General features: G+C 39.6%; 2 protein-coding genes across 3 annotated transcripts; one reads left to right on the plus strand and one right to left on the minus strand.

Moving 5' to 3' along the window:
• Positions 1-822: 822 nt before the first annotated feature.
• Positions 823-2,938, minus strand: LOC111323369 (peroxisomal leader peptide-processing protease). The gene has a single exon (XM_022926696.2). The coding sequence runs from the start codon at positions 2,911-2,913 to the stop codon at positions 1,108-1,110; it is 1,806 nt and encodes a 601-aa protein (XP_022782431.2). The 5' UTR covers positions 2,914-2,938; the 3' UTR covers positions 823-1,107.
• Positions 2,939-2,985: 47 nt separating this feature from the next.
• On the plus strand, positions 2,986-24,387 carry LOC111323416 (uncharacterized). 2 transcript variants are annotated; one of them, XM_022926748.2, is made up of 26 exons: positions 2,988-3,095; positions 3,444-3,489; positions 4,328-4,407; positions 4,866-4,934; positions 5,271-5,323; positions 5,456-5,489; positions 6,337-6,368; positions 6,713-6,783; positions 7,689-9,855; positions 10,133-11,420; positions 11,914-12,007; positions 12,670-12,779; positions 13,172-13,262; positions 13,659-13,775; positions 14,204-14,291; positions 14,817-14,878; positions 14,984-15,056; positions 15,374-15,413; positions 15,927-16,014; positions 16,364-16,422; positions 16,751-16,854; positions 17,042-17,098; positions 18,020-18,123; positions 18,687-18,787; positions 22,481-22,600; positions 23,091-24,387. In XM_022926748.2, the coding sequence occupies exons 1-26, from the start codon at positions 3,058-3,060 to the stop codon at positions 23,206-23,208; spliced, it is 5,304 nt and encodes a 1,767-aa protein (XP_022782483.2). In that variant the 5' UTR covers positions 2,988-3,057; the 3' UTR covers positions 23,209-24,387. The 2 variants fall into 2 exon arrangements, 1 of the variants encoding a protein (XP_022782483.2); XR_015995422.1 differs by lacking the exons at positions 15,374-15,413; positions 15,927-16,014; positions 16,364-16,422; ... (4 more) ...; positions 22,481-22,600; positions 23,091-24,387 and having other exon boundaries at positions 2,986-3,095; positions 14,204-14,305; positions 14,984-15,032.
• The last annotated feature ends 1,560 nt before the right edge of the window (positions 24,388-25,947 follow it).

Consider the following 25,947-nt stretch of genomic DNA (forward strand, 5'->3'; position numbering starts at 1 on the left):
CTAAACAAGACGAGATAGACGTGCGTAAGTAATACATCCTTAAAAAAATTCTACCATAGCAACTTTTCCTTTGTTTTTTCGAGTCAGAACGAGAAAGCTGAAATTCATCGAAAAACGTGTTGTACTTTCCCCTTTCTGTTGCCTGTTCCTGTTCTGTTTCAACTTAAACAATGTTTTTTTTTTCCTTTTTTACAACAAAGCTGTTCGAAAGAAAGATAAGCTGCAATGATAATATATGTCATCGATATCGGGAGATAAAAATGGAATAAATTTGACGTGAGAGAAATATGTTGGTTTCAATAGTCCCTTTTACAGTTGTGGGCTTGGTGGCCAAGGCTTTGAACAGGAGTGAGGCTAAGGGTGACCCTGTTGCGATAGAGACCTGTATCTACTTAGCATGATAACAAAGAAATTTGCATTTGAAAAGCAGCAACATCTCTATCATAACAAGGTCACCCTTAGCCTCACTCCTGTTCAAAGGCTTGGCCACCAAGCCCACAACTGTTAAAAAGGACTATTGAGTGGTTCCGCTTTAAGTGACCGTTCAATGCAGGTGGAAAACAATTTGAACAAGTCGTTGGGATTTAGTGCAGGGTGGCTACGACTGCTTAGTAGAAGTGACAATTATAGTACTTTAGGGGAAAAAATTTCGGGACTTTCACAACCGACTGCTTAATACAGGTTGACTGAGTGTGGCGCCGGACGGCTTTAGCTGGACCCGTCCGTCCCTACACGTCAGCTTTCACTATGGTTTTCTATGGAATTAAGTGAGCATGGCCAGAAAAGTCATATGATCATATGATAAATAACAATCCCACAGAATACAATCATTACCTTTACTTCTGATACCCTTTGTCTTCATGATACAGAAACCAAAAGCTTAAAAGATGAACCCTTTCAATCCTTGATCAAGGCATCAATTCTCTTCACTGTCTGTCATACACTTGCTACTATTCAAGCTTTGAGAATTTAATGAGAAATCATCTAACTTCCCTATGTCGATCATTTTACCCTATCCTCATAAGCTTTTTTCTTGAGAATGTAGAAATTTTGTAAAGAGAATTTCCTTTTTGGGGCACTTCCATGAAAGAAAGGTTAAATAGCTTCTCATAGTTTGCTAGTAATGCGAGGCTTGTCCCCAAAATTTTTTTCTAATTGCCAAATATTTTTCATGTCAACTGAGACTAGAGTTTGCAAAGTATTTTCAACCACTCCCCTCTTTACTGATGAAACAAGTTTATGTAGTAAGTCAGCTGGGATGCTAAAGTTCACATGAGGGAAGGCGCATGACATGTTTGCATCTTTAACGTGACTTGTTACCATTCCTAACAGTTCCCCAGTCTCAGTGGACACCAGTGCCCCTCCACTTGCACCACAATGAGCTGCTGCAGTTGACTGAAGTAACACTGTCTGGTTCTGAACACGCACAATGTTTGATATTACCCCTGAAACAACTGATGCTCCTGTATTCAGGTGGCTCGCAAACAGTGGAAAACCAATAACAAGGACATCCTCGCCTTTCCAATAAACAGGTTTGGTGTAGAATTCAGCTAGCTTTCTCTGCACAACATTACTCCCTAGCCTTGATTTAAGAGATCTTAACTGATGATTTAGTCGCATTTTCAACAACGCAAAATCTAAAGGGCTATCTTCTTGAGTGGCAAAGAGGACCTGTACTTTCTGATGAATACTACTTTCATGGTTCCCAGATAGCTCGTCTTTGTCCTTGCCCTTGAAATACTGTACAGTGTTACTGCTTCCCAACACAATAAGGGGGTTCTGACAATTTCTAACCACATGACTACAGGTTACGATGAGACCATCCTCTTTGTCTATGATAATGCCCGAGCCCCATCTGTTACCACATTGAACCATTACAACACTTGAAATAGCTGTCTTTACAATGTCCTGATGGCTAAGACTGTCTTGATCTGCATGTATAACAGTTGAGCTTTCACCTTTGTACATACACATGTTGTCTTCTGCAATGACCTCCAGCTGAGTCTGTGTTTTGGCCTGGATGTCTAACACATTGGCTAGAATTCCTGTTAACTTGTGCGGAATCAAAGATATGTTTCTCCTAAAAAGTTGAGACAAATTATGTAGAACATACCACAGTGAACTTGCTAATGTTATTCCTACCCACTCGCCATTCCGCCAACAAAATGGTGCAAGAACAATTCCATAAAGATCTCCATTCTTCAATAATCCATGCTTGTGGTTGAAAGTGTACAATGCACATCCTTCACAGCCTGGAACACAACGGGCATCAGTGATGATCATTTCACTGTGACGACCAAGGACGTTAGACACGATCCCTTTGGAAACGCTGTTGAAGAAAACTGAGGGGCATTCACACCCGAAAGGTGTGCCAACAACAGACAAAGAATCGCCTATTTTGGGGTGTTCAAAGCCACGCAGTGTTCTCAGATTAACCGAACTACAAGATGAGAAGGAATTCTCAGGATCTCTTATTTTGATCAGAGCAAAATCCGATAAGGTGGTTTGATGCAGGCTGCCTGGTTCTTCATCGGATGCTCCTTGAAGATATTTCAGATCATGACCAAGTGATTCGAATTTCCATTCTGATGTCGGAAAAATGCGTTCAGCAATTCTATGTAGTCCGTAATCTCTCCAAAACAAGATCACGTAGCCTTTGAGTGTTCTAAGTTCTTCGTCTGTGTGACTTCGAAAAATAACTTCGACGGCGATTTCGTCATAATTCGGCGACATCGAACCAGCAAGGACGGGGGAATCCTCGGAAATTGTCCGCTGCCTTTCATTTTGATGCAAAATATCATTAAATAGAGACGCAACTGTTAACAAAATGCCGTTATCACTGTCTAAAACGATACCGCAACAGCTCCAGTCGGAGTTACATCTCTTGATTAAAACACACGAAACATCCGCCATGATTGATAGGTTGAGAAACCGCGATCTTGTTAGAAAGCGGTTAAGAGCGAGGTGTTGATGCGCGCGAGTCGCTTCTTCACCTTGGCGCGATTGGCGCTGAATTTGAGTTTTTGTTTTCAACCGTCAATAAATTGATAATTCGAGATGGAAGCTTTAACATCGAGGGAAGACTCTGAAAATCGGTAAATTTTAGCCTGATTTTAACTGTATCTTCTAGAATCCATAAGTTCCTTGCCAATGTTTCCTTATTTTCGGTTTATATCCGTTTTTAACGGATATAGCATCGTATTACCTTTGTTAAGCAGTACAGAAGCTAGAACGTAAATCTGTGTTACTTGTTCGTTATATTTTGGAATGAAAGTATTGGTTTGGCTAATATTTTCATTTCTATAACCGAATTATATTTTACATTTATAGTAGACGTACAACTAGCCCAAACGAAAGGTGAGTTTAGTTATTAATCCATAACAAGTTTCATTAAAGGGAAAAAATCCAAAGGAAATTAAATACATTTGAATTTGCGTTTGCAGGATCACCATTGGTGGTAAAAGAAAATCTTCGAGCCGCCGATCTTCGGTGAGTAAGTTAATTTGTGCAAACATTCGATCTAAACATGGTTTCGGTAAGATTTCCATACAGCATCAACTCCCTACTTTAATTTGTAAAACAAAGCCGTCTCCAAAGTTCTCCAAAGGCAATTTATTGTTTACGCCATTGCTTTCTTTATCCAAGAGCTGTCTGCATAATGAAGTGTGGGGCTGTGTGGAAATCTTACCATGGTTTCTCATTGTAAATTACAAAATACCGCCCTGCCCTGAGCTGTTCTGATTTGACTGCATAAATAGTTCACCAGGTTTCTGGTGACAGTGAGTCAGTATCATAACATTTTGATTGACTTCAGGAAGACAACATGCTGACATAATATGATATGTTTTTTCGTTGCGCTTAAAAAGAAAGAAAAAGAACCATGCAGGCTTAGAATTGGCAATTGCCTTTAATGACACATTAGTTTTGTTAAGATGATCTTTCATGTAGTGGCTTACAGGATGCATACTGCAATCCATTAGGAACATTGCAATCTTCCCCTCCCTAAAAAAACAAACAGACACAAAAAAAAAACACAGTAAACTTGCTCTTGATGTATATACTGGAGGGCAATTCATCTGCCAATAAATTCAAACAATCATAGTGAGTAGCACAACTTGCCTGAGAAGAAGCAATCATTTGTGCACTTCACATAAATATGCTTCCTAAAGAAAGTGTCTAGGGGCAAGAAATGAGCTCCCTCTTTTGAAGAAACATTTTTGCTATTGAACCTTTGCTTATTTCAGTTTATATAATTATCTTTTTCTAATGAAGATCTTGTGAGGATTTTTCCCTACACATAACCTTTTCATATGTCATGCATAAATAGATTTTGAAGGCCACAAAATCTCCATTGAAAGCTGGTGTCTTAGAAGATTTGGATCCAAATTCATTGGATGATAATGGAAGGTAAGAAAAAGCATGGAACTGGGTGTTAATTAAGTGTAGGTGATTGGTGAAACTTCTGGCTACTTGGCAGAATTTTCTGATTAAACAGGCTGGCTTCGGTTTTAAGAAGAAAGTTAAAATACTTTCATATACAAAGTCTGCTGCCATTGAGCATCTCCATCTTTTGACACACATTCCCTAAATGTGACTGCTATTCCTCCTTTTTAATGTGGACACAGAATTTTAATTGCAGTTAAACCTGTATTTAGTGATCACCCATAGAGATTGGTGGGGCAACTGCTAAATGTAGGTTTCACAGAAATGGGGTCAAATTTCTTTGAGAACAAAAGAAAACATCTGTCAGTATCATTCTCAAGGCAACAACTGCCCAAGCAAATGGCTGTAACATTGAGCAATTGTTGGTTGGTCTTATTCGTTAATCCTGGTTTGTTTTGTTTTGTTTTCTTTTTATGTAACAGAAGCACATCCAAAAAATCTAGACGATCCTCTGGAAGGAGAGTCAGCTTTGCAGAGAAGAATGACATCAAGTAAGTTACCTTTTGTTATTTAACACTATAACTGAGGTGATGCATTTGAAGCTGGCTAACCTGAATCCCCAAGAGTAATGAAAAAATGATGAAGGAGACTTTTGAATGAAACTTTTGGAAAAACTTGTGGTCAATGATAAATGTCCTTTGAAGGAATTGACATAACTCTACAAGAAGTTTTACTTGACTGAGTCTACAAGAAGTTTTACTTGACTGAGTCAGATTTAGAAGGGTTGTTTTACTTATTATTGTAACAAATGTGAAATCATGTCTTGGTAAAAGTTGAATTCACCTAATCCTGTTAAGTGATACAATACATGTGCTTTCTTTCTGTAGAGAATTCTTTGTAGAAGATTGGAAGAATTCCTGGCCCAAGGATCAAGAGAATAGTAGGTTTTTAAAAATAATAATGAAAAAAATACAGATTTTACCTGCTGCATGTTCAGCTGCACTGAAATTCATCCTTTTATTGGTAGTTTCTAGCAGTTGGTAAATTGATTCCCTAACAAACTGTTTTGCAGGTAATCTTCTTGAGCCGAGATCTGCATCTCAAGGGTAAGAAAGCTCTTGTTAATTTTGCATCAGAAAGAAATTGGTTAAGTCTCAAGTTGCAGGGAAAGAAAGAGACTGTGCTGAGTTACCTAAGACTGGGTTTTATGTAACTTTCACTGTGTACATCAACACAACCACAGAAGTGTCATAATTTTTTTACCATATCTTTTATTCCTGGCCAGCATTACCATAGAATATTTTATATCCCATCACCTTCCCTGTGTGAAAGAGGGTTGGTTGGCCTCAGAAAGAAAGAAAGTAAAGATGGACTTGTTGAGGGAGCAGCTTGAGTACCTGAAAAGCTTGCAATGGGGGCTAAATAAGAATGCTGTCCAGTTCCATATCTGTATGGACATTCACTCGCCAACTGCCTTCCAAACTTGAATACCAGCATAAGGCTAAAAAATAATGTCAATGATTTCTGTTCAAATTAAGTCTTATCAAATCTTGTACATCAAAATTGAGAATGTGAATTTACAGGGCTCGGCACCAACAGTAGCCAACTAGCCACAGACTAGTAGAAATTCAGTTTTGGCTAGTGGTTTTCAATTTCCACTAACCAGTTTGGCTAGTAAACAAACTGAAATTGTCATAACATCCAAGTTGTCACTAGCCTCTTGGCTAGTAAGTTGAAAAGTTGGTGTAGAACCCTGATTTATGTTCAATATTAAAATTTTTATCATCAGGTCAGGTACCTGGAAGCTTTTTTCCCTTTTTCCAATGAAATGGATGGGTTAGGCATTTGGAAATGGAACATTTTATGGGAATGCCTTAATTTATATAATTATATACATATGTTTTGACTTTATCCAATGGCTGATCTCTATCCTCTCTTGCCTATTTTTGACAGTGAATACAGGGAGCCAGCTAATTCCATTGAAGGTGAGTTTTTCTATGTGAATATTTATACTGAAAAGCTCGGTTTTAACCCTTTACCACTAACATCAGTATGCATATTCTCCATACTGTTCTCTATACATTTCGTAAGTTGCTGACAAGGAGAATTTGTTTAACAAGTAACTGCTTCTTTAGTTGGTGATTGTTTCTTTTATTCTCCTGACCTTAATGTGTGATTCTCATTCAGGGGTGACGTTGTAAGGAGAAATTAGATGCTTTTCATTCTTGGGGTCAAAGGATTTGTGGAAAAGAAATAAAATCCAAACTGCAAATACATTACAATCAAACATTTTATAGTGTGCATTAATTCTACCTCTGCTACTTTTCAGGTCTTGAATCCCTGTTAAAGGGTAATATTCAAGCTCTGGATGATATAAATGTTTGCCAAGTTGACACTGAGGTAAGTTTTTTGAAACAAATTGCTTCAAGCAATTAAAAAGGCTCATTTCTCATCCCAAATACACCTAATTGCAATAATATTGTTATAGAAAATTTAAGCAAAAACAAGAAGAGGATATGCCAAATAAGAATTTATTAGCATACTAAACTACTCTCTATATGCTGGTCAGCCAAACAAATTTTCACAGAATTTTCCACTGAAAAATTCTTTCAAACTTCTGAAGGGTATTTAAGACATTTGAAGTTATTCCAAGAAGTTAAAAAAAAATAATCTACAGGGCTCAACACCAACTTTTCAACTTACTAGCCAAGTGCCTTGTGACAACTTAGATGTTACAACAATTTCAGTTTGTTCACTAGCCAAACTGGCAATGGAAATCGAAAACCACCAGCCAAAACTGAATTTCTACTAGTCTGTGGCTAGCTGGGTACCATTAGTGTCGAGCCCTGATCTATATGCTCTATATTTGTACCGTTTTAATTTAGATTTTTCCTTTTCCCTTTTTGCTATTTTGTATGATAATGTTACTACAGTTTAGGTGTATATCTGAAGAACTGATTTGTGGTCACTGAACATGTGGAACTGGTCTTCTAAAAGTATAGTTAAATTTTTCACAGCTATCTAGTTTTCATACCTTTAGCTTCGTTTTGTGTAAAGAGAAAGACTGTAATTCATGTACAAGTATAAATGTATCTGATAGACGAATTTAAAGGAGAGTTGTATTTAAGGAAGTTTTGGCAACAAAACTAGGCTGTGTTTGTACCAGATTTGACCTGAAGACCAACTTTGTTTACAATCTGAAAGTTTTTAAATGATGTTTGTAGTGTAACTGTCAGCTTCAATGCTTATGTCTAAGGTACATGTACTTACACTGAATTCTTATTTGTTGTCCAAACAAACCCTAGGAGATGCCAGAAATGTCAGTTTTAAAGCCAAATGAACAAGCAGATGAAATGGAGTATACCATTTGCCACAGTTCAGTTTTGCAAAACAATGCTACAAACATGGAGAATACAAAGATTTTTAGCCATGATGCAGCTGTTGATCTTGATATAACATGCTCACAAAAAGAAGTATTTTACCAGGATAGTTTGAATTACCAGCTTACTTCACCTACTGGTTTGCAGGAAAATGAAAGAATGGACAGCACATCTTTCCTCTTGTCACTGGGATCAAAGCAAGCACCTACTCAAGGAGTCAAAGTAACGCATGACCTTGCAATTTCGGCAACAAGAAGCAATGACAACACCTCCAGCATGAGGCAGCCTTTAGGTGAGATCAAATATGAGCAGGGTGGTTTTGACAGTCAGAGAGGATCCCAGCAAAGTCCAGATTCAAATGCAAATGTAGAGCTCACAGCTTGTCACAGTTTCACTGTTATTGAAAGCAATGCACAGAGAGCCACACGAGGAAGTGTTTATGAACCTGCTGACCTTGATCTTACATCGTGCTATGGTCAAGAACTAACAAAGTCATCAGACAATCTTGACGTTGGTGTACAAAAGGGTCTGGGATTAGAAGTTACAACAGATTTAAATGCCTGCAGAAACAGTTTTGAGACAAATCTGCAGGACCAGGCACTGCATGTAAGTGAAACCCAGCTCAATAGAACAAACTGTTCGAGAAATGGTCTTTCATCAGCTGATAATCAAACAAATGTGCGGGAAGTACAGGAGGATTCCAAAAATGACTTTTCGTTTGATAGCACTGTGTTTTTGAGGTCCCTTGGTGCAACGAAAACCCCCCTTGCTTCAATTGATGTAGACAGAGCCAATGTTGAAATAAATCAAGATGAAAGTGAACTTCCAGGAAGCATTGGTCATCTCAACATGACACACTGCCATGCAACAGGAATTTTGCCAAACACAGGACCACCAGTGTTGATCTCTGGGACCAATCAAACAATGGTATTTAGTTCCAATACCAATAGCACTGATTCCCTTGAACTGACAGTTTGTCAGATGCAAAAGCAGCAGGCTGCTCCCACTCCATTTTTGACTCAGTCATCACCAATCTCTCAAAATGAGCAAAACTCACCAAGTACAACTTCAAGTAAAATGAATTCTTCAGTTTTCTTGAGATCGCTTGGTGTAGCGATGCCATCTGCTGACACAGATGAAGAGGAATGTGATTTGGAGCTCACTACTTGCCACAGTCAACCAGTGCTGGAAAATGTAGCACAGAACCCAAGCCAGGACAGTGTTACTGAACTTGCAGATTTAGATGTCACTTCATGTCATGGCCCAGGGCTTGTACAATCTGAAGACAACTGTGATAGATTAAATGCAAATACAGGGAAAACCAACCAGATTTTTGAATCTGCTGATGTAGATGTCACCATTTGTCATGGTTCAGGGTTGCTGAAGTCATCTGGTGGAAATGTGGATGAAGAAGGTCACAGTCAAGCTGTTCTAGATAGTAATTCACAAAAAACTAAGATAAGAAGCCCTTTTAAAACTACCAGTTATGCAACTTCCCGTAACAGTCCAGTACCGCTTAAGTCATCTGGAAAACATTCTGATGAATTTGTTGGGTATGACCAGTCTTTTGGTGGCAGCAGTTATCAGAGGAGCAAGAGGAGAAGCCTCTATGAAGCTGCAGACATAGATGTAACAACCTGCTTTGGGGCTGGGCTGCTGAAAACAACTGATGGAGAATTGGATGTAAAGGCTCCTTGTAATCTGGCTGTTCTGGACAATGGTTCGCGCAAAAATACCAGGAGAAGCATCTATGAAGCTGCAGACATAGATGTAACATCCTGCATTGGGGCTGGGCTGCTGAAGACAACTGGTGGAAAATTGGATGCAATGGCTCCTTGTGATCACCCAGTTGTAGACAATAGTTTGCGCAAAAATATCCGAAAAAGCCCCGATGAACCTGCTGATGTAGATGTAACGTCCTGCTATGGAGCTGGGCTGCTGAAGGCAACAGATGAGAAACTGGATGCAATGGCTCCTTGTGTCCAGGCTGTTGAAGACAGTAGTTCGCGCAAAAGAAGCAGAAGAAGCGTTTACGAACCTGTTGATGTAGATGTGACATCCTGCTTTGGAGCTGGGCTGCTGAAGACAACAGGTAAAAACTTGAATACACTGGCTCCTTATAATAGTAAGTAAGTAAGTAAGTAAGGACTTTATTTATAGAGGGGGACACGTAACAGCTGTATAGCTGACAAACCTGTGGCCCTCTAACTAGATTATACAGCATGACAAAAAACTGATAAATAAATACATAAATAATTACAAAATTCTATAATAGAAATAGCAGGATAGATTAAAAATATTCAGAAAGATAAAATTAATTTATAGAAAATTAAAATTAGATAATGTGCTATTGCTTAATATTGTTGTAGACAAAAGTTGTCTGGAAACCAACATAAGAAGCATCTATGAATCTGAAGACAAAGATATTACCTCCTGCTATGATGTGGGGCAGCTGAAGTCATATGGTGAAAAACTGGATGCAGACGCCTATAAAAACCAGCATGTTGTGGAGAACAGTTCGCAGAAACACGAAAGAAAAAGCAACTATGATTCTGATGACGTAGATGTAACATCTTGCTTTGGTCAGGGAATGGTTCAGGTATCCAGTGCAACAGGCACTCATGATCAGCCTCTTGTAGACAGCAGTTTACACAGAATCAAAAGAAGAAGCCACTATGAACCCGCTGATGTAGATATGACATCTTGCTATGGTTCAGGAATGATCTGTGAGAGTCAGCCGGCGGAGGACACCAGTACACGTCAACAGAAGAAAAGAAGCCTTTATGAACCTGCTGATGCAGATGTAACATCTTTCCACAGTTCAGGAATGGTTACGAAGTGTAAAGAAACTGCGGAGGTAACAGAGCTACAACGTCAGTCAGCTCCACGCATGGATGGACCCAAGCATAACCGAAGAAGCCTCCACGAGCCTGTTGACATTGATCTCACATCCTGTTATGGTCAAGGAACGGCTCTGGCTACGGAAGAAGATTTGGAGGTATCATTCGTCCATCAACAACAATTACCAGACAGTACTTTACAAAAAACTGACAGAAGAAGTCCCTATCAAACTGAAGGCATGGACGTAACTTCTTGTTATGATCCAAGGATGGCCCAGTCATCGGAAGAAAATGCAGGGAAAACTGTTTACCAGCCCTTTCTTGATGAAAGTAAGCAGATGACAAACCAACAAAACTTGTACAAGCCACAAGACATCAATATGATCAGATGCCAATGTCCAGAGCCTGTAAGCACCCCAAGTGATCAAAGTTTGCAGCATTCCGTTATTGAAACGCAACTGGATCTAGTGAAAAGTCCTCTAAAAACTTTCACAGGAGTTGAGGACGTTGCATTGATGGAGAGAGAAAGAGATTTAAATTCAAGTAAAAATGAAACGCCTCATTCTTCCAGAGTCTTGTCCAGTTCAAAAGCCTGTCTTGAGACAGATGCAAATGACAGCTTGGATATAGATGAAAAATCATCCCTCTCCTCGCAGCAGGTGACATTAAAGGCTGACTGTGGTGTCAGTGATTCCAGTCCTGACAGGAAGTTGTCGGTTATTTGTGAAGAATCTCTGAGTGAACTCCGTGCAAAGGGACTGACTGAAGAGGAACTCGCTGATGTCTTAGAGGAGGAGACGGCGCAGCATTCTACACAGTAAGTTTGCAAAGGGTTCAGGTGATTCTTTAGGGAAAAAAAAGTCATCGCACAATTTTTTTTTAAACTCTCTTTAGATTTCCCCTAACAATGTTTGTTTCGAAAGATACAATAACAAAGGTAGGTCACCGTGTTTTTTTTTTTTAAAAGGTATGTCGGCCCCATTTAGGCCTTTACTGGCACTATTAGATCTCGAACGTCATTTCATCCGTTCACTGTACATTTTTCGGTGGGTAGAGGCAACGTATTCTTAGTAACACTTTATAAGAACTTGATGGGGAGAAAGTCTCGAGCGTATGGAACAATTTGAACTTTGATTTGTGGAAACTGAGGAAGCAATTTCGAACGACATTAACTCAAAATATTCCTCTAGTCGTTGCTTTCAAGGTCCTATTCTACATCCTCGGGTAACGGGCGTCGTGCACGTATTTATATCTTTTCCCTTAAATAGTTTTTTTTTAATTTCTCTAATTGAAATATTTTTTTTTTTCAGAAATGCCATCACATTGAAGGAGTTCCTTGATATTATAGAAATCGCTTTTATCACAGAGGTCAACATGCGTCGAAGTGTTGCACCATCTGCTGTGGTGAGTTTTGTAACGATGTTGTGTAATGTAGTTGTAATGGGTATAAATGAAAGTTATTTTAACTCCCATGATCTGATTGTTAATTCTCCCCTCTGGTTGTTTCCCGTTTCCTTGTAAATTAGTTACAAGAATTTGATGTTAGATCAAGATAATAACTCTCATCAGCTGTTTGCTGAATAGCGTATGGATATTGTAGGGAGAAGTTACATGTTAATCTCTTCTGGGAGTTAAGGGATTAAAGAAACTGGGATAAGAGTAATGATTGGGGTAATAATTTGATTTTTAGGTCGGTGCTTGAAAATAAACGTTCAAAATCAAATTAGAAATGATTTAAGAAAAAAAAAGTTAATTATCGCCATAATAATTATAATGGCCATGCTATCAGGGTTTGGCAAACTGTAAACTTTTCGGCCTTTAACACCTTAACATCAGTTTCCATATTCTCCACACCCCTCTCTATGCATTTCCTTTAGTACTGACAAGGAGAATTCGTTTTACAATCAAAGCTTCTTAGGTGGGTGATCATTTCCTCTGTTCTCGTGATCTTAATGACTGACTCAGCCGTATTATAAAGGAGAAATTAGGTGTCGGTCACTCTTACGGTTTAAGGTTTAATCCTTATCATAGCTGAGTTGTCATTTTTGATATCACTATTCCTCCAGGTTGAGGCTCCTCAAACTCTCAAAGACAGAATGATATCAACTCTAGTATCAAAACCAAAGGCTATTTGCTACGAGGAGGCAATTCCAACCGTGGAATCGGGGATCAAAGCGTAAGTGTTAAGACACTGTTTACAACAGTAAACAATGAGGTTGTAGGCTTGCGTAACAAGAAATAAACTATCCGTATGCCTCGCTCTCAGAGTTCCGCGCGGCGTGCTAACTACAATTTTTTTTGTCACTGATTTTTTTTTACTCGCGCGACGGTCTTTGCCGATAGTAATCCACTGTCACGGAATTGACAGCTAGTAGCGTAGCCAAGGAGACCATTGTTAGTGGCGGAACGCAAGTAGATTTATTATACTGTATAGTATTTTATGGCTGTGGATTTTATGGACATTTTTAACTGGATAACAGAAACTGGCGTACCATAAACGGTGTAACAAATGGTACGATCAGAAGAATATGTTTTTGAGACAATTTCTTTGTTTGGTTTTGCGGATAGTATGAAAGAAAAGGTTGAACAGCAAGAGATGGAGTTGAATGTGTCTAACCCCAGAATATTTATGGAAGTACAAACCGCAAGTAAGGAGGAGGTAAGCTGCCATAGATCCCAACGGCCAATCAGAGAAGAGGAAAATACCTCTGAGAGCCAATAAGAACTCAGAGGAAAACCAACCAAACTGCCCAAAGCGCGGGAAAACGCGGGCGACCAAATCGGGATTGGATTAAGTTTGCATCTGATTGGCTGAGAGCGTGGCGAGAATTTTCTGGGCCAATTACAGGGAAAAGTAGGGTAAAAACAAAGCAATCTAGGGTCACTTTCGAAAACGAGTCAGGTCCTTTGACCAGGTGAAAAAAGGGATTCATGAAAATAAAATGTGCCACTGCGAGTCAGAATAAAGGTAAAAGCAAAGAAAAGAAAAGCAGTCTCGAAGTTTTGACACTCAAGCGAAACTAGCTCTATTCAACTGTTTCGTTTTGTTACCCAGTTGTTAGCTCTGCAAAGCAAAGTTCGTCGCCTGCGTTCTGTGTGCGAAAAAACTTCCAAACGAGAGTGGAAAGAGGGTAAAGGCCAGCTGAACAAAAAAGTACTATCAAAACTGACGGTTAGTTTTGTTATTTTTATTCTTACATTTAATAAAATCAATTAATTTAGTTTTCACCAGGCTCTCGGTCAGCAGAGGAAAAAATATCTTCGTCAGTTCCAAAGGAAAGTATGGAGAACAGTGGAGAATATGCATACTGATCTTAGGGTGAAAAGGTTACATGTAAAGCCAAAACTAGACCTTTTTTTTTTTTTTTTTTTTTTTTTTTTTCTTCTTTTTTCTTCTTCTTTTCTTTTCTTTTCTTTAATGAAATTGAGTATAAACCGAAAGTCTATAGCTTTGTACTTCGAGAGTTTTCTGCATGGTTGCCTTTCTGTTTGGCAACATAATTTATATCTTTGATTGAGATCGATAAAAGAAGTGAGGGATTCAGTGTTTGCCCGTTCATCCACTTACAAACTGCGAATGGTCTTGTTAAATATTTTCAGGAGAATCACGCGGCTCTTGCAAAAGACGTGCTCACTGTAGAAGAATCCGTGGACATGGTGGATGATTGCCTCAGCATTCTCGACACAAGTAAGGGCAGAATGGTAACTGTAACTATCTGTCTATTAACTTTCTTATTACGCCCCCATCTCCATTCTAAAATACCTTTTTATGGGTGTTAAACTTGCACAACTGACTTTGCTGAAAAGGTGTGACTGTTCGTTTTCTAGAGCCTGCATAACAGGCATAATATTTTGCTTTTTTTTTTTTTTTTAACATTCTCTTGCTCACCTTCGTTTTCCCGAAAGTGGAAAAAGAAACCGCCTTTTCTCATCCTTTATCTCCGTTTCGGGGAGCAGAAATAGCGCAATGGTTGGAGCGCTCAGACCTGGCGTCACACGTGGGTTGAGTTTGTTGTGGGTTCTCTCCCTGCTGTGAGTGTTTTTCTCCGGGTCTTTCAGATTTTCTCCCTCTGAAAAAAAAAACAACATTTCAAATGCCAATTTGACCTGGAAACAGTGGACACGAAGAGCCACCCGGTGGAGTGGCTACTCCTAAATTTGTAGTTATAGTATTGTTTCAACGATTAATTCCTTGAATCTTCTGTTCTGACAGTAAACAAGGATTTTGATGAAAAAATGAAGAACATTCACTCGTCACTCGCGGAAAATGAAAAGGTACCAAATAATTTATTGCCAGTAATAACTAATTTTTGCTTTAAAGCCTGCGGTGCTCTAATATAATGCATGAACCCTTAACTTTCTACTCGTCTTTAATATTAGAAAATTCAGGAACAAGCAAACATGGTTGAGGAATTAGCGACTATCTCAGAGGCACTGGGAATGAGAGAACAAGGTGGGACATATATATGTGGGGTCTTTGAAGTGTTGAAAGTGGACGGTCATTAATTTTTTAATTTTGTGGTAACGTTTACGCTCACAATAATGAGGAAAAGACTGTTTAAAAAAAAAAAAAGAAAACTGTGCGGAAGGTAAGGCTCTGTCGAATAATCTTGTCCGCAATTAGTCGTCATTGTGTAGTTATGTAATTCAGTAGCAGAGTGTCTTCGAGAACCGTTCCGAAAGATCTCGAGATTAGTTTAAGTTTTTTTTTGTTTTGTTTTGTTTTTTTTTTATGTTTCGTCCGACCAATAATTTTGATTTTCATCGCAGCACTCGCTGATCTGGAAAGTACAAGGTCTCGGCTGCAGAGGTGAGATCTTATTTACGACTTAAAGAGAAAGCTGTCGAACAGGATAATGAACTCGTAACACTTCTTTCTTGTTATGGATTAGTGCTCAACAACGACTTCGAAAAAAAGCGAGTTTACTATTGGTACTTATGGTTTTCCAAAAGAGTAGCTCGGAAAGTAGCTGGCGAGCAGGCCTTCATTATTAGCGCATCGACACGAGTATTTCTTCGCCCGCGAGGAAAAGCGAGGCCTTAAGCAGCGTGAGCCCCCAAAAGGTCTACGAAGAGGTATAGCGCTGATTATTAGTGCCAGACCCCAGCAAACCTCAACCCGACTCGTTTCCAATCTTCCCGCGGGCCGAGAAAGGCGCTTCCCGTAGCGATGATGACGAGTCCAGGCTACTCGGAAAGATACGAGAAAATTTTTAAGGGAAACCTGACAAATTGAAATGCCGAGTGGAGGATTCATGCTTCACGAAACCAAAATGACTTACTCAATTGAATACTGATTATGCAAACTTTGTCTCCACTGCAGCGAGAAACACGAGCTGGCAAAGAACAAGGAACAGCTTGATGGAAAGATACTTGAGACGGAGGAAACTATTCGCTTGGTGAAACGCAAGGTTGGTTGTAACTCGAAGAAGCTGTCTTCTGTCCTCTGAAACTTTATTTGGCGATCTGTAGTGTGACAGAGCTTACTTAACCTCAGCCAATCATAGCTAAGAAAAATATTAGAAAGAGCCAATGAGAACTCAAGGAAACAAGACGAAGCGCGGAGAAATGCGGGTGACAAAGGTTGCGATTGGATGACGGTCGTTCTTATCTGATTGGTTGAGAGGATGGCGCGAGTTTTGTAGACCTATATATAGGGCTAACTAAAGGAAAGCCTTTTGAAGGTGGATTACAAATTGCTCTAGCGCGATTTGACTTACTTTTGCAACTATATGAATGGCATCGTTTTACTCTCAACAGGACCCAAGAAGCAACAAAGCAACAAGAGAAATGTCGCAGAAATTAGATATCCTCGTAAGGTACGTTTAGAAAAATTTCTGGTTTAAATTGGTGATTTGATTTTCACCCAAATTATTCTCCACAAATGCTGTCTGCAAGACTTGAGAGTATTTCTGAGAGGTTAGGGTATCATTACGTAACATTTTACAAGACTTTGGATTCAACAAAAGGTCTCAAAACTTTTCATATGTCCCTCCGTAAACGTTTTCTTTACAATATGGATGGCTTTGCATGTTAGGTGATAAATTTAAATTTCGTAGTACAAAACGGAAACACGGGGTCATTTGATTGCGTAACTCATTTAGAACTCTGTCCAGCATGTAACACATCTATGCCACTGTTGATCAGTTTGCAGGATTGGTCCGTAGAGGAGTGGAATAAAGAGCGTGCTAAATTTGCGTTCTTGAAGAACACGTTGGAAATTGTCGTTGTATTTGCTCCAGAAACCACAGGTTAGTGTGTGAAACTGTTCATAATCATTTGCATTTTGGCATTTCTTTCAAAATTTGGTAGTCTGCCTTTCACAGGAGGCTATTTGAGATGGTTTCCAGGAGGGTTTGAGGAGGTGCAATTTCGTAATTATAATCAATAGTTTCTTGATTTTAATGTATATGTTACCGCTTTTCTTTACCAATGCAGGAGGTATATTTCCTAATCAGGATGTAAGGAGTGTTCAACTGAATTTCTTCACAGCAGGTATTTGAAAAGGACTTAAATTGATTAACTGGTTTACCGAGTCAAATTGATCCTCAGTAGAGGAACTAAGATACTCTAGATTGCGAAAAAATGTTGATACTAAAAAGCGTTGACCATGAATGATGAGACCCAACAGCATTATAGATATGCGTGTGTGACAACCACTGATCAATGTCCGTAGTTGAGCAACTGCGCACCCACCCCTTCCCTAAGCCAACAACAGTCGATTGTTAACAACTTAGGGTAACGTTGGGTCAAGGGAGGGGTGGGTACACAATTGCTCAAATAGTGACGTTGATACATGAATACTGTTAGTGACATGTGATGGATGATCGATGCTATCCAAGCTTGCCGAAAAAATATCAAGAAGTCATTTAATATACGAACGTAACCCATGAAGCTATTGGGTCTTATAGTTCATGGTTTTTGCTTTTCAGTCGTCAACGTGTTTTTGTAATGGAGATTACACCAATTATAGAAACAGATCTTCACTTAGTTTTCAAAGGGCTTTCCGCTCATGCTTTACAGATTTAGTGATTTATCATTAGTTAAGCATTACAATGTAATTTGTCGCCTGTTGTATTTTTACCTCATGATATGATGGAGATCATACCATCAGGAGCTTTAGATATGGACCTAACGTTCCCTCACCCGCTACCTCCATTATGATCTGTTAAGAAATTCATTTATGGATTAAACGTAAATGAAACAAGTTATCCCTTCCCTCCCCTACTTGGTTTGATTCTTTCTTCGAAGTCTTACTCTTTGTCTTTTTACTTTCTGGGGGGTGGGACAAAGGCAGACATACTTATTTGATATATTTTTTGTTCTGTATATTGTATTTCTTCCGCATAATACCAAAAATTTGCTTTAGAATTAAACATGTTTTTAAAGGTAGTATTTTTTTACATTATCATACAGATACTTTTACTGGAAGAATGGGAAAAGTCCAAACTCTCGTGAAACAGTTGGTTAATGAGGACATTCTCAACCAGATGTGCTCTTCAAAGAAGGATTTAGCCAAGGTACTTGCGATGGACTGGCATCCCATCAAGGGAGGGGAAGTGATACTCCTAGTCGCTTCATGCGAAGGAAACCTGGAAACCTTCCAGCTAGATGGGCCACTTGGCTCCAACACAGAATTTCCTTTACTAATCATCAATTGAATGGCTACAAACAAGGGTTTCATCCGCAGCGTAAAAACTTACAGAATCACCTCGTGCACTTAATGAACGAACCTCCGTTGTGTGACAATTATTGAGGTGAAATTGTAAATTGGCCACCGTAAAGAGTTAAAAAGCTGACGTTTCTAGCGTCAGCGCTTCGTCAGAGCGAATCGTCCATTCGCTCTGACGCAGGGCTAACGCTCGACACGTCAGCTTTTTAACTTTTTACGGTGGCCTATTTCAACTTAGTTGATATAAACAAATTACCTTGTTACCCCCACCGACGCAGCACCACAGTTTCTTTAGAAACTTTCACCCCTTTAATTATTGAGGTGGTTTACTGAGGGAGTAAGGAAAAAAACGAGGATAAAATATATTAGTAATATGCAGATATCTTTCATATTGTGATTTGCTTTCTATAGGTCTTGGAACACATGTCTGGGATAATTCATAAGTCGAAAGAGATGGGAGACGAGCTTTTCAGAATTGGCCTGTCACATCTCATGTCATTTGAAAAGGATAGGTAATGCATTTCTTTGTCGGAACATGTCCTTTTGTCTTAGAAATAACTAAGATATATCAACAAAGTTGAAATGGTAAATTGGCCACCGTAACGATTACAAAAGCTGACGTTTCGAGCGTTAGCCCTTCGTCGGAGCCAATAGAGGAATTGTGGGTTGTGTGCTTTTAAAGGCAGAAAATGGAGCTACGTTATTGGTGGGAACATGGCAACGAGAAAAACACGAATAAATTAGTGGAATGAAAAGCGTTCGTTGATCCCTGTGGGATTTAGACTGCCGGTTTGAAAGATGAGCTTTTGTTCAAGAGTTTTACGGCTTTCCGTGCTACCTAAGTGTAAGGAAAGACCGCAGATTGCCATATGTTGCTTAGAATGATTAGGTAAATTAAAATGTCTAGCGACTGGTTTCGATGTGTCCTTGTCATTCTTTTCCACGTCTCGAAGGTGTTCTCAGAATCGGTCACCTAGTCTTCTACCTGTTTCGCCGATGTATATCTTTTTGCAATAAGTGCAAGTTATGCAATAGATTACACTGGCGGAGGTGCACGTGAAGTGATCGGTGATCTTAATGGATCGTTTAGGTCCCGATATTTTATCAGTGTTGCGAATGAAAGGACACGTTTTGCATCGTGCACGAGCGCATTTAAAAGTGCCTGGTTGGTCATTAGTCTGAAAAGAACTTCTGACCAAAAAATTGCCTATGTTTTTGTCGCGTTGGAATGAAACGAGCGGAGGCTGCGAAAAGATAGTGCTTGTCTCTGGATCGTTTTGAAGTAATTTAAAGTTTTTAAGAATGATGGATTTAACTGAGTGGTTGTGAGGGTGTGAAACGTGAGAGTGAATGGAATGCGGTCGGAATCTTCCTTGTGCGACGTTTGTTGTGCTGAATGTCGATCAATAAGTTGGGCGCGGTGGTAACCCGCTTGAACGACAGAAACAGGGTAACCACGTTTATCGAAAAACTGGCACATTGACTCTGATTTGTGGTGGAAATCAGAGTCATCACTACATAAACGACGCAGTCTTAGAAACTGAGAAAAAAGAATGGAATTCTTAACGTGAGATGGATGCAAAGACGAATATAACAAGTAATTATGCGATTCTGTAGGTTTGTAATACACACTAGTGCATAAAGCGTTACCTTCAATTGAAACTTTGATGTCTAAAAAGGATAAAGAATTGTCAGAAATTTCCCAGGTATATTTCAGGGCCGGGTGAAAAGAATTGACTGCGGTTGTGAATTGAGTGAGCTTATATTTCTAATCTCTCTTCTGAAGAGAGGTCGGCTCTAAAAAGTCTCAGAAAACGCAAAGACAGTTATCAAAGCAGCCGATAAGGGCGGCTCAGTCGTTGTTTGGCGCACCGACCTCTACCAAAAAGAAGCTTTGCGGCAACTTTCTGACACCTCTTTTTATCAAAAGGTCGACAAAGAAAACTCAAAACTCCGTCAAGAATACGTCAACTCAAAACTCCGTCAAGAATACGATCAACCAACTCATAACTAAACAAGAATTGCCGGCCACAGCAAAAAATCTCATCATAACCACTCCTAGAACTTCTCGTATTTACTTTTTACCTAAAATTCACAAACCTAACAACCCGGGTCGGCCCATTGTCTCGGCTTGCAGTTGCCCTACCGAACTTATCTCCAGCTATCTAGACAAAATTATGGCTCCCATCGTCAAAACTTTGCCATCATATATTAAAGACAGCCAACACGCTCTTCAAATTTTTCGAGACTTTAATTTCCTTGGCCAAAACAAACTTCTTTTCACCATGGATATTACGTCTTTTTAGACGGTCATTCCTAATGGCGAAGGCCTTCTGGCCCTTAAACATTTTTTTGATCAACGTACTGATAAGGAACCTAAATCTGAAACACTACTACGCTTAGCCGAACTAGTGCTCACACTCAATTGCTTTTCATTCGGAAACAACTTCTTCAAACAAACCAGTGGTGTAGCCATGGGCACCAAAATGGGACCTAGCTATGCCAATCTTTTTGTAGGTTTTGTCGAACATCCATTTTTCAGCCAATACAACGGGTCCAAACCTGAACTCTACGGTCGCTACATCGACGACTGTATCGGCGCTACCTCCTCTACCAGAGAGGAGCTCACTCAATTCATAACCGCAGTCAATTCTTTTCACCCGGCCCTGAAATATACCTGGGAAATTTCTGACAATTCTTTATCCTTTTTAGACATCAAAGTTTCAATTGAAGGTAACGCTTTATGCACTAGTGTGTATTACAAACCTACAGAATCGCATAATTACTTGTTATATTCGTCTTTGCATCCATCTCACGTTAAGAATTCCATTCTTTTTTCTCAGTTTCTAAGACTGCGTCGTTTATGTAGTGATGACTCTGATTTCCACCACAAATCAGAGTCAATGTGCCAGTTTTTCGATAAACGTGGTTACCCTGTTTCTGTCGTTCAAGCGGGTTACCACCGCGCCCAACTTATTGATCGACATTCAGCACAACAAACGTCGCACAAGGAAGATTCCGACCGCATTCCATTCACTCTCACGTTTCACACCCTCACAACCACTCAGTTAAATCCATCATTCTTAAAAACTTTAAATTACTTCAAAACGATCCAGAGACAAGCACTATCTTTTCGCAGCCTCCGCTCGTTTCATTCCAACGCGACAAAAACATAGGCAATTTTTTGGTCAGAAGTTCTTTTCAGACTAATGACCAACCAGGCACTTTTAAATGCGCTCGTGCACGATGCAAAACGTGTCCTTTCATTCGCAACACTGATAAAATATCGGGACCTAAACGATCCATTAAGATCACCGATCACTTCACGTGCACCTCCGCCAGTGTAATCTATTGCATAACTTGCACTTATTGCAAAAAGATATACATCGGCGAAACAGGTAGAAGACTAGGTGACCGATTCTGAGAACACCTTCGAGACGTGGAAAAGAATGACAAGGACACATCGAAACCAGTCGCTAGACATTTTAATTTACCTAATCATTCTAAGCAACATATGGCAATCTGCGGTCTTTCCTTACACTTAGGTAGCACGGAAAGCCGTAAAACTCTTGAACAAAAGCTCATCTTTCAAACCGGCAGTCTAAATCCCACAGGGATCAACGAACGCTTTTCATTCCACTAATTTATTCGTGTTTTTCTCGTTGCCATGTTCCCACCAATAACGTAGCTCCATTTTCTGCCTTTAAAAGCACACAACCCACAATTCCTCTATTGGCTCCGACGAAGGGCTAACGCTCGAAACGTCAGCTTTTGTAATCGTTACGGTGGCCAATTTACCATTTCGACTTTGTTGATATATCCAAATTATTTCGTTACTCCCACCGACGCAGCCCCAAACAGTTTCTTTCCAAACTATCAGCCTTTATTCTTTTGTCTTAGACCTCGTGTGAACTATCGAAAATTGTCATCCAATGTCAGGTTGAATGAACCAGCCAAAAATGAAACCTTGCTTTACAGCTGCGAATCAATTTGGCTACCATTTTTAAAGCATCGGACTGTATCTTAAGCATAAACCATCTTTATCATTTTTTCCAATCAACGTGCCAGTTTTGTTCAAACTGTCCAGCCACGGTGAACCTGGCGACTAGGTGTTCCGTAATGGCGAAAAATTTAAAAATACTTTAACTCATATTATAGTTGTTGTTGTTGCATGCACTAAGAATGAATTGGTGCTGTCTTTGCAGACTTGTTGTGGAGTTCTCAAGTCTGAAGGCGTTTGTGAAGTTTGTGTTGCACGTACAAGTTGGGTTCTCTTATCCAAACTGTGTCTCATTGACTGCATTACCAAAGATTGGACACCTGAGGTTCGTACCATGCCTGGACAATTTAATATTGTGAAGAGCTAGAATTAAACTTTACGAGTTCGTGGTTAATTTACTTCAAGTTTGAAAGCACTGTGTTGCAAAGTTGCTTCAAGAGTGGCCAGTTCTGTGTGAAACCTGCTTGTCGTTACGTTACTTGCTCGAGGACGAGGCGTTTTCTCGCTTTTCATTAGATCTGTATTTCATGCGTTATTTATACTCGTGCATCTCGTTTTTCCCGCCTTTATTCTACCAGTTTTTATTCTCCGCGCGCGTGCCAGGTACATGTTTTCCCGCGCTTTGCAACGAATACCTTTGCTGCTTTTTCACTGGGTTCCATTTTTCCCGTCTTGTAAACTTGGATTTGTTTTCTCTCGCCTAACCGCGACGTACAAAATTTGATGTCACTCTCTTGTGTCATTGGCTGAGAACTGAATTCTCCACTATCCTGCCGTTATCCTGACCAGAGACTACTTGTTTCTTCTCGTTGCAGTCGAACAGAAATTGAAGAAACCTTGAAGGCTGTCAGCGTTGGTCCACGGTATCTGAGCAGATTGGTAGAAGCCGCTGATCAACTTCTGAGCACAGTCAAACCAGTAACGTCGTCATAAACTTTCCACAGCTTGTGTGGACAACCTAAAGTAGATTGTAAATACATTTATCGGAAATTTAGCGATTATTCTTATTCATCCACCCCTACATTAACTTATTCATGATGTGTTTGATTGAAAATATGATATTGTTACAATAATACTTAATATTAAATACTCGATCATTGGATAATGCAATTCAAGACTTTTTACTGGCTTAGCTATTATGTTATATGAGCCAATATACCGTAATCTACAAATATGGTAAGCGTACGCGTCGGGTTAAAATTAAAAGGGAGCTAAAAAATTTAAGATTTGGTAAGATTTGTCTAATATCTTGGGGACGTTTTTAATAAAACAATTATTCCACTCGCGCTTGTTGGATATGAGATGATTATAGCCAACGAGGCGCGTAGCGCCTCGTTGGCTATCTGTCATCTCATATCCAACGCGCTCGTGGAATAATTGTTAATTATACCTATTCAGCTCGCGAGGGTGGAAGGTTGGTGAAGATTCGCGCATCTTAAATGACGTAGTGCCTCTGTAAGCTTGGGGAAAATGTGTCGGGGAGGGGAATGTCATCATGGATGTGTTTGAGCTGTCCAAACTGAAATTGCGCCGGATGTTTTTTGCAATCATCAACTACTAAATTTTGATCTTGGCTGTTTTAATACAGCTCTCAAAAGCAAGATTTTGTTGTGACCAAGGAGTTCAGGAGCTTGTAATTACTAGGCATGTCGCCTTCAAATGGAGTAATATTTGCGATATGGCATGCAGAATTATTCATACATTTATATAGGTGCTTCCTTACGATCTACTTAGGGACAGACGCATGGGTAACAACATTTCACTTTTTTTTTTTTTAAAAAAAAAAGGTATTCCATGTTGCCGTGTATCTGTGCAGTTACAGATCACAGGAGACGTAAAAAGATAATTTTTTGCTTCTTTATTATATTAAACAAATGGATTCCATGTTGTGCACTGGGTCTAAACATCAGTGGAACACTCGGCGCCTTTGTGCCACTTTTTTGTTCTTGCCACATTTTAACGTCATCTGTAATCTTTTAAAATACCTTTCAGACGCGCGGCAACAGTGGACCTATCTGTTAATTGGAGTACACAGCCCCTTCACACACCTTTTTCAAATCATCTCCTCCTGTAGTAACTGAACTTAATTGAAGTGATTTTTTTTTAAACCTACGCCCTTGTTTTGTTATTGTGATGTTTTTACGTTACGATAATGATTCAGCTTTCTACATTTGTTACTCCGTGCTGGGCAGATGGAACTTTCGTTTCTTAATGTTGAAAGCTGTTTCGTAACATTTCATCAAACGATTTCTTTTGAATGAAAATCTCCAAAAACAAAATACAAGAATAAGGCTTAGATTGAAAAGCCGAGGCCTTCGTGAGTTTAGGGAAGGTCATACTTCGGGAATGAATACCGACCTTTGTGAAAACCAGTGTTGGTTTTACAAGGAAGTATCCAGTGGAGGCTGCTGTGATCTTTCCTCGCATCCCAACTCCTTTATGAGATGATTGATTAGTTTAATTCCGGTTTGCGAAAACGCGCGAATTCCTAGAAACTTCATGGCATTAAGATTGCGTTTTGCACCAGATATTCTTTGGCCGGTCCTTTTTCCCGTTTTTATACGAACCAACTGACATACAGCGGTACAAGCCACCTCAAATAAGGGGGCAAGAATAATTTTTATCAGGAACCCCAACCCTCCTACAAGAAAACCTGGCAAATCCCCTTGTCGTACTATTCAGTTTTTACGACTTTCTTATCTGAATATGACGACAGTGTGGCAAAAAAATGTACCGGAAACTCGTGTAATAATGGGCTTGTGAAATTTTGATTTGAATAAGTTATAAGGATGTAAAAAATAGTTTTCTAACACTTTCAAGAATATTTTTGACCCTGAGAAGCCCCACATGGAAGCGTCTAGTATCCTACAATGCACTCTGGGATTGGTTCAAAATGGCGGAGAAAACCTGCGAAACGTCAACAGTATAACAACTGAAGAGGAGTATCCTTGGATGCATATTACCTCGGAATAAGGCTCACATTAACCGAATTTTGATCATTAAGGCTGATTGTTTCAAAAGGAAAATAATTTCGGTTCCATCGGCAGCAGAACGTGATAAAAGACGATCGTTGTCGCGATGTCGATTTTAACCGTGAATCCCTCGCTTGGACGTTTGGAACGGCAAGTAATTCATGGCAGTCTCCATATTGACTCCCTGTTACCCCTATGTACCCATGTATACTGTTATGGCAGTCTCCTTATAGACTCCCTGTGTACCCATTGTACCCTGTGTACCCATTTGTACCCATGTGTACCCTGTATATCCTGTGTACCTTGTGTACCCATATATACCTTGTGTACCCATGTGTACCCTGTGTACCCATGTATAACATGTGTACCCTGTGTACCCATGTGTACCCTGTGTACCCTATATATCCTGTGTACCCATGTGTACCCTGTGTACCCTATATATCCTGTGTACCCATGTGTACCCATGTGTACCGTGTGTACCCATGTATAACATGTGTACCCTGTGTACCCATGTGTACCCTGTGTACCCTATATAGCCTGTGTACCCATGTGTACCCTGTGTACCCTATACATCCTGTGTACCCATGTGTACCCTGTGTACCCTATATATCCTGTGTACCCTGTGTACTCGGTGTACACAGGGTATACGTGGGTACACAGGGTACAATGTACACAAGGTACAAAGGGTACAATGGATATA

The sequence above is a fragment of the Stylophora pistillata genome, chromosome 14 (assembly GCF_964205215.1).
Source record: "Stylophora pistillata chromosome 14, jaStyPist1.2, whole genome shotgun sequence".
NCBI lineage: Eukaryota > Metazoa > Cnidaria > Anthozoa > Scleractinia > Pocilloporidae > Stylophora > Stylophora pistillata.

Coding starts and splice junctions, on each gene's coding strand:
- LOC111323369 (XM_022926696.2), bottom strand. CDS start 2,913: ATGGCGGATGTTTCGTGTGTTTTAATCAAGAGATGTAACTCCGACTGG.
- LOC111323416 (XM_022926748.2), top strand. CDS start 3,058: ATGGAAGCTTTAACATCGAGGGAAGACTCTGAAAATCG. Junction 4,935..5,270: donor GCAGAGAAGAATGACATCAA/GTAAGTTACCTT, acceptor TTCTTTCTGTAG/AGAATTCTTTGTAGAAGATT. Junction 17,099..18,019: donor ACTGAATTTCTTCACAGCAG/GTATTTGAAAAG, acceptor ATTATCATACAG/ATACTTTTACTGGAAGAATG.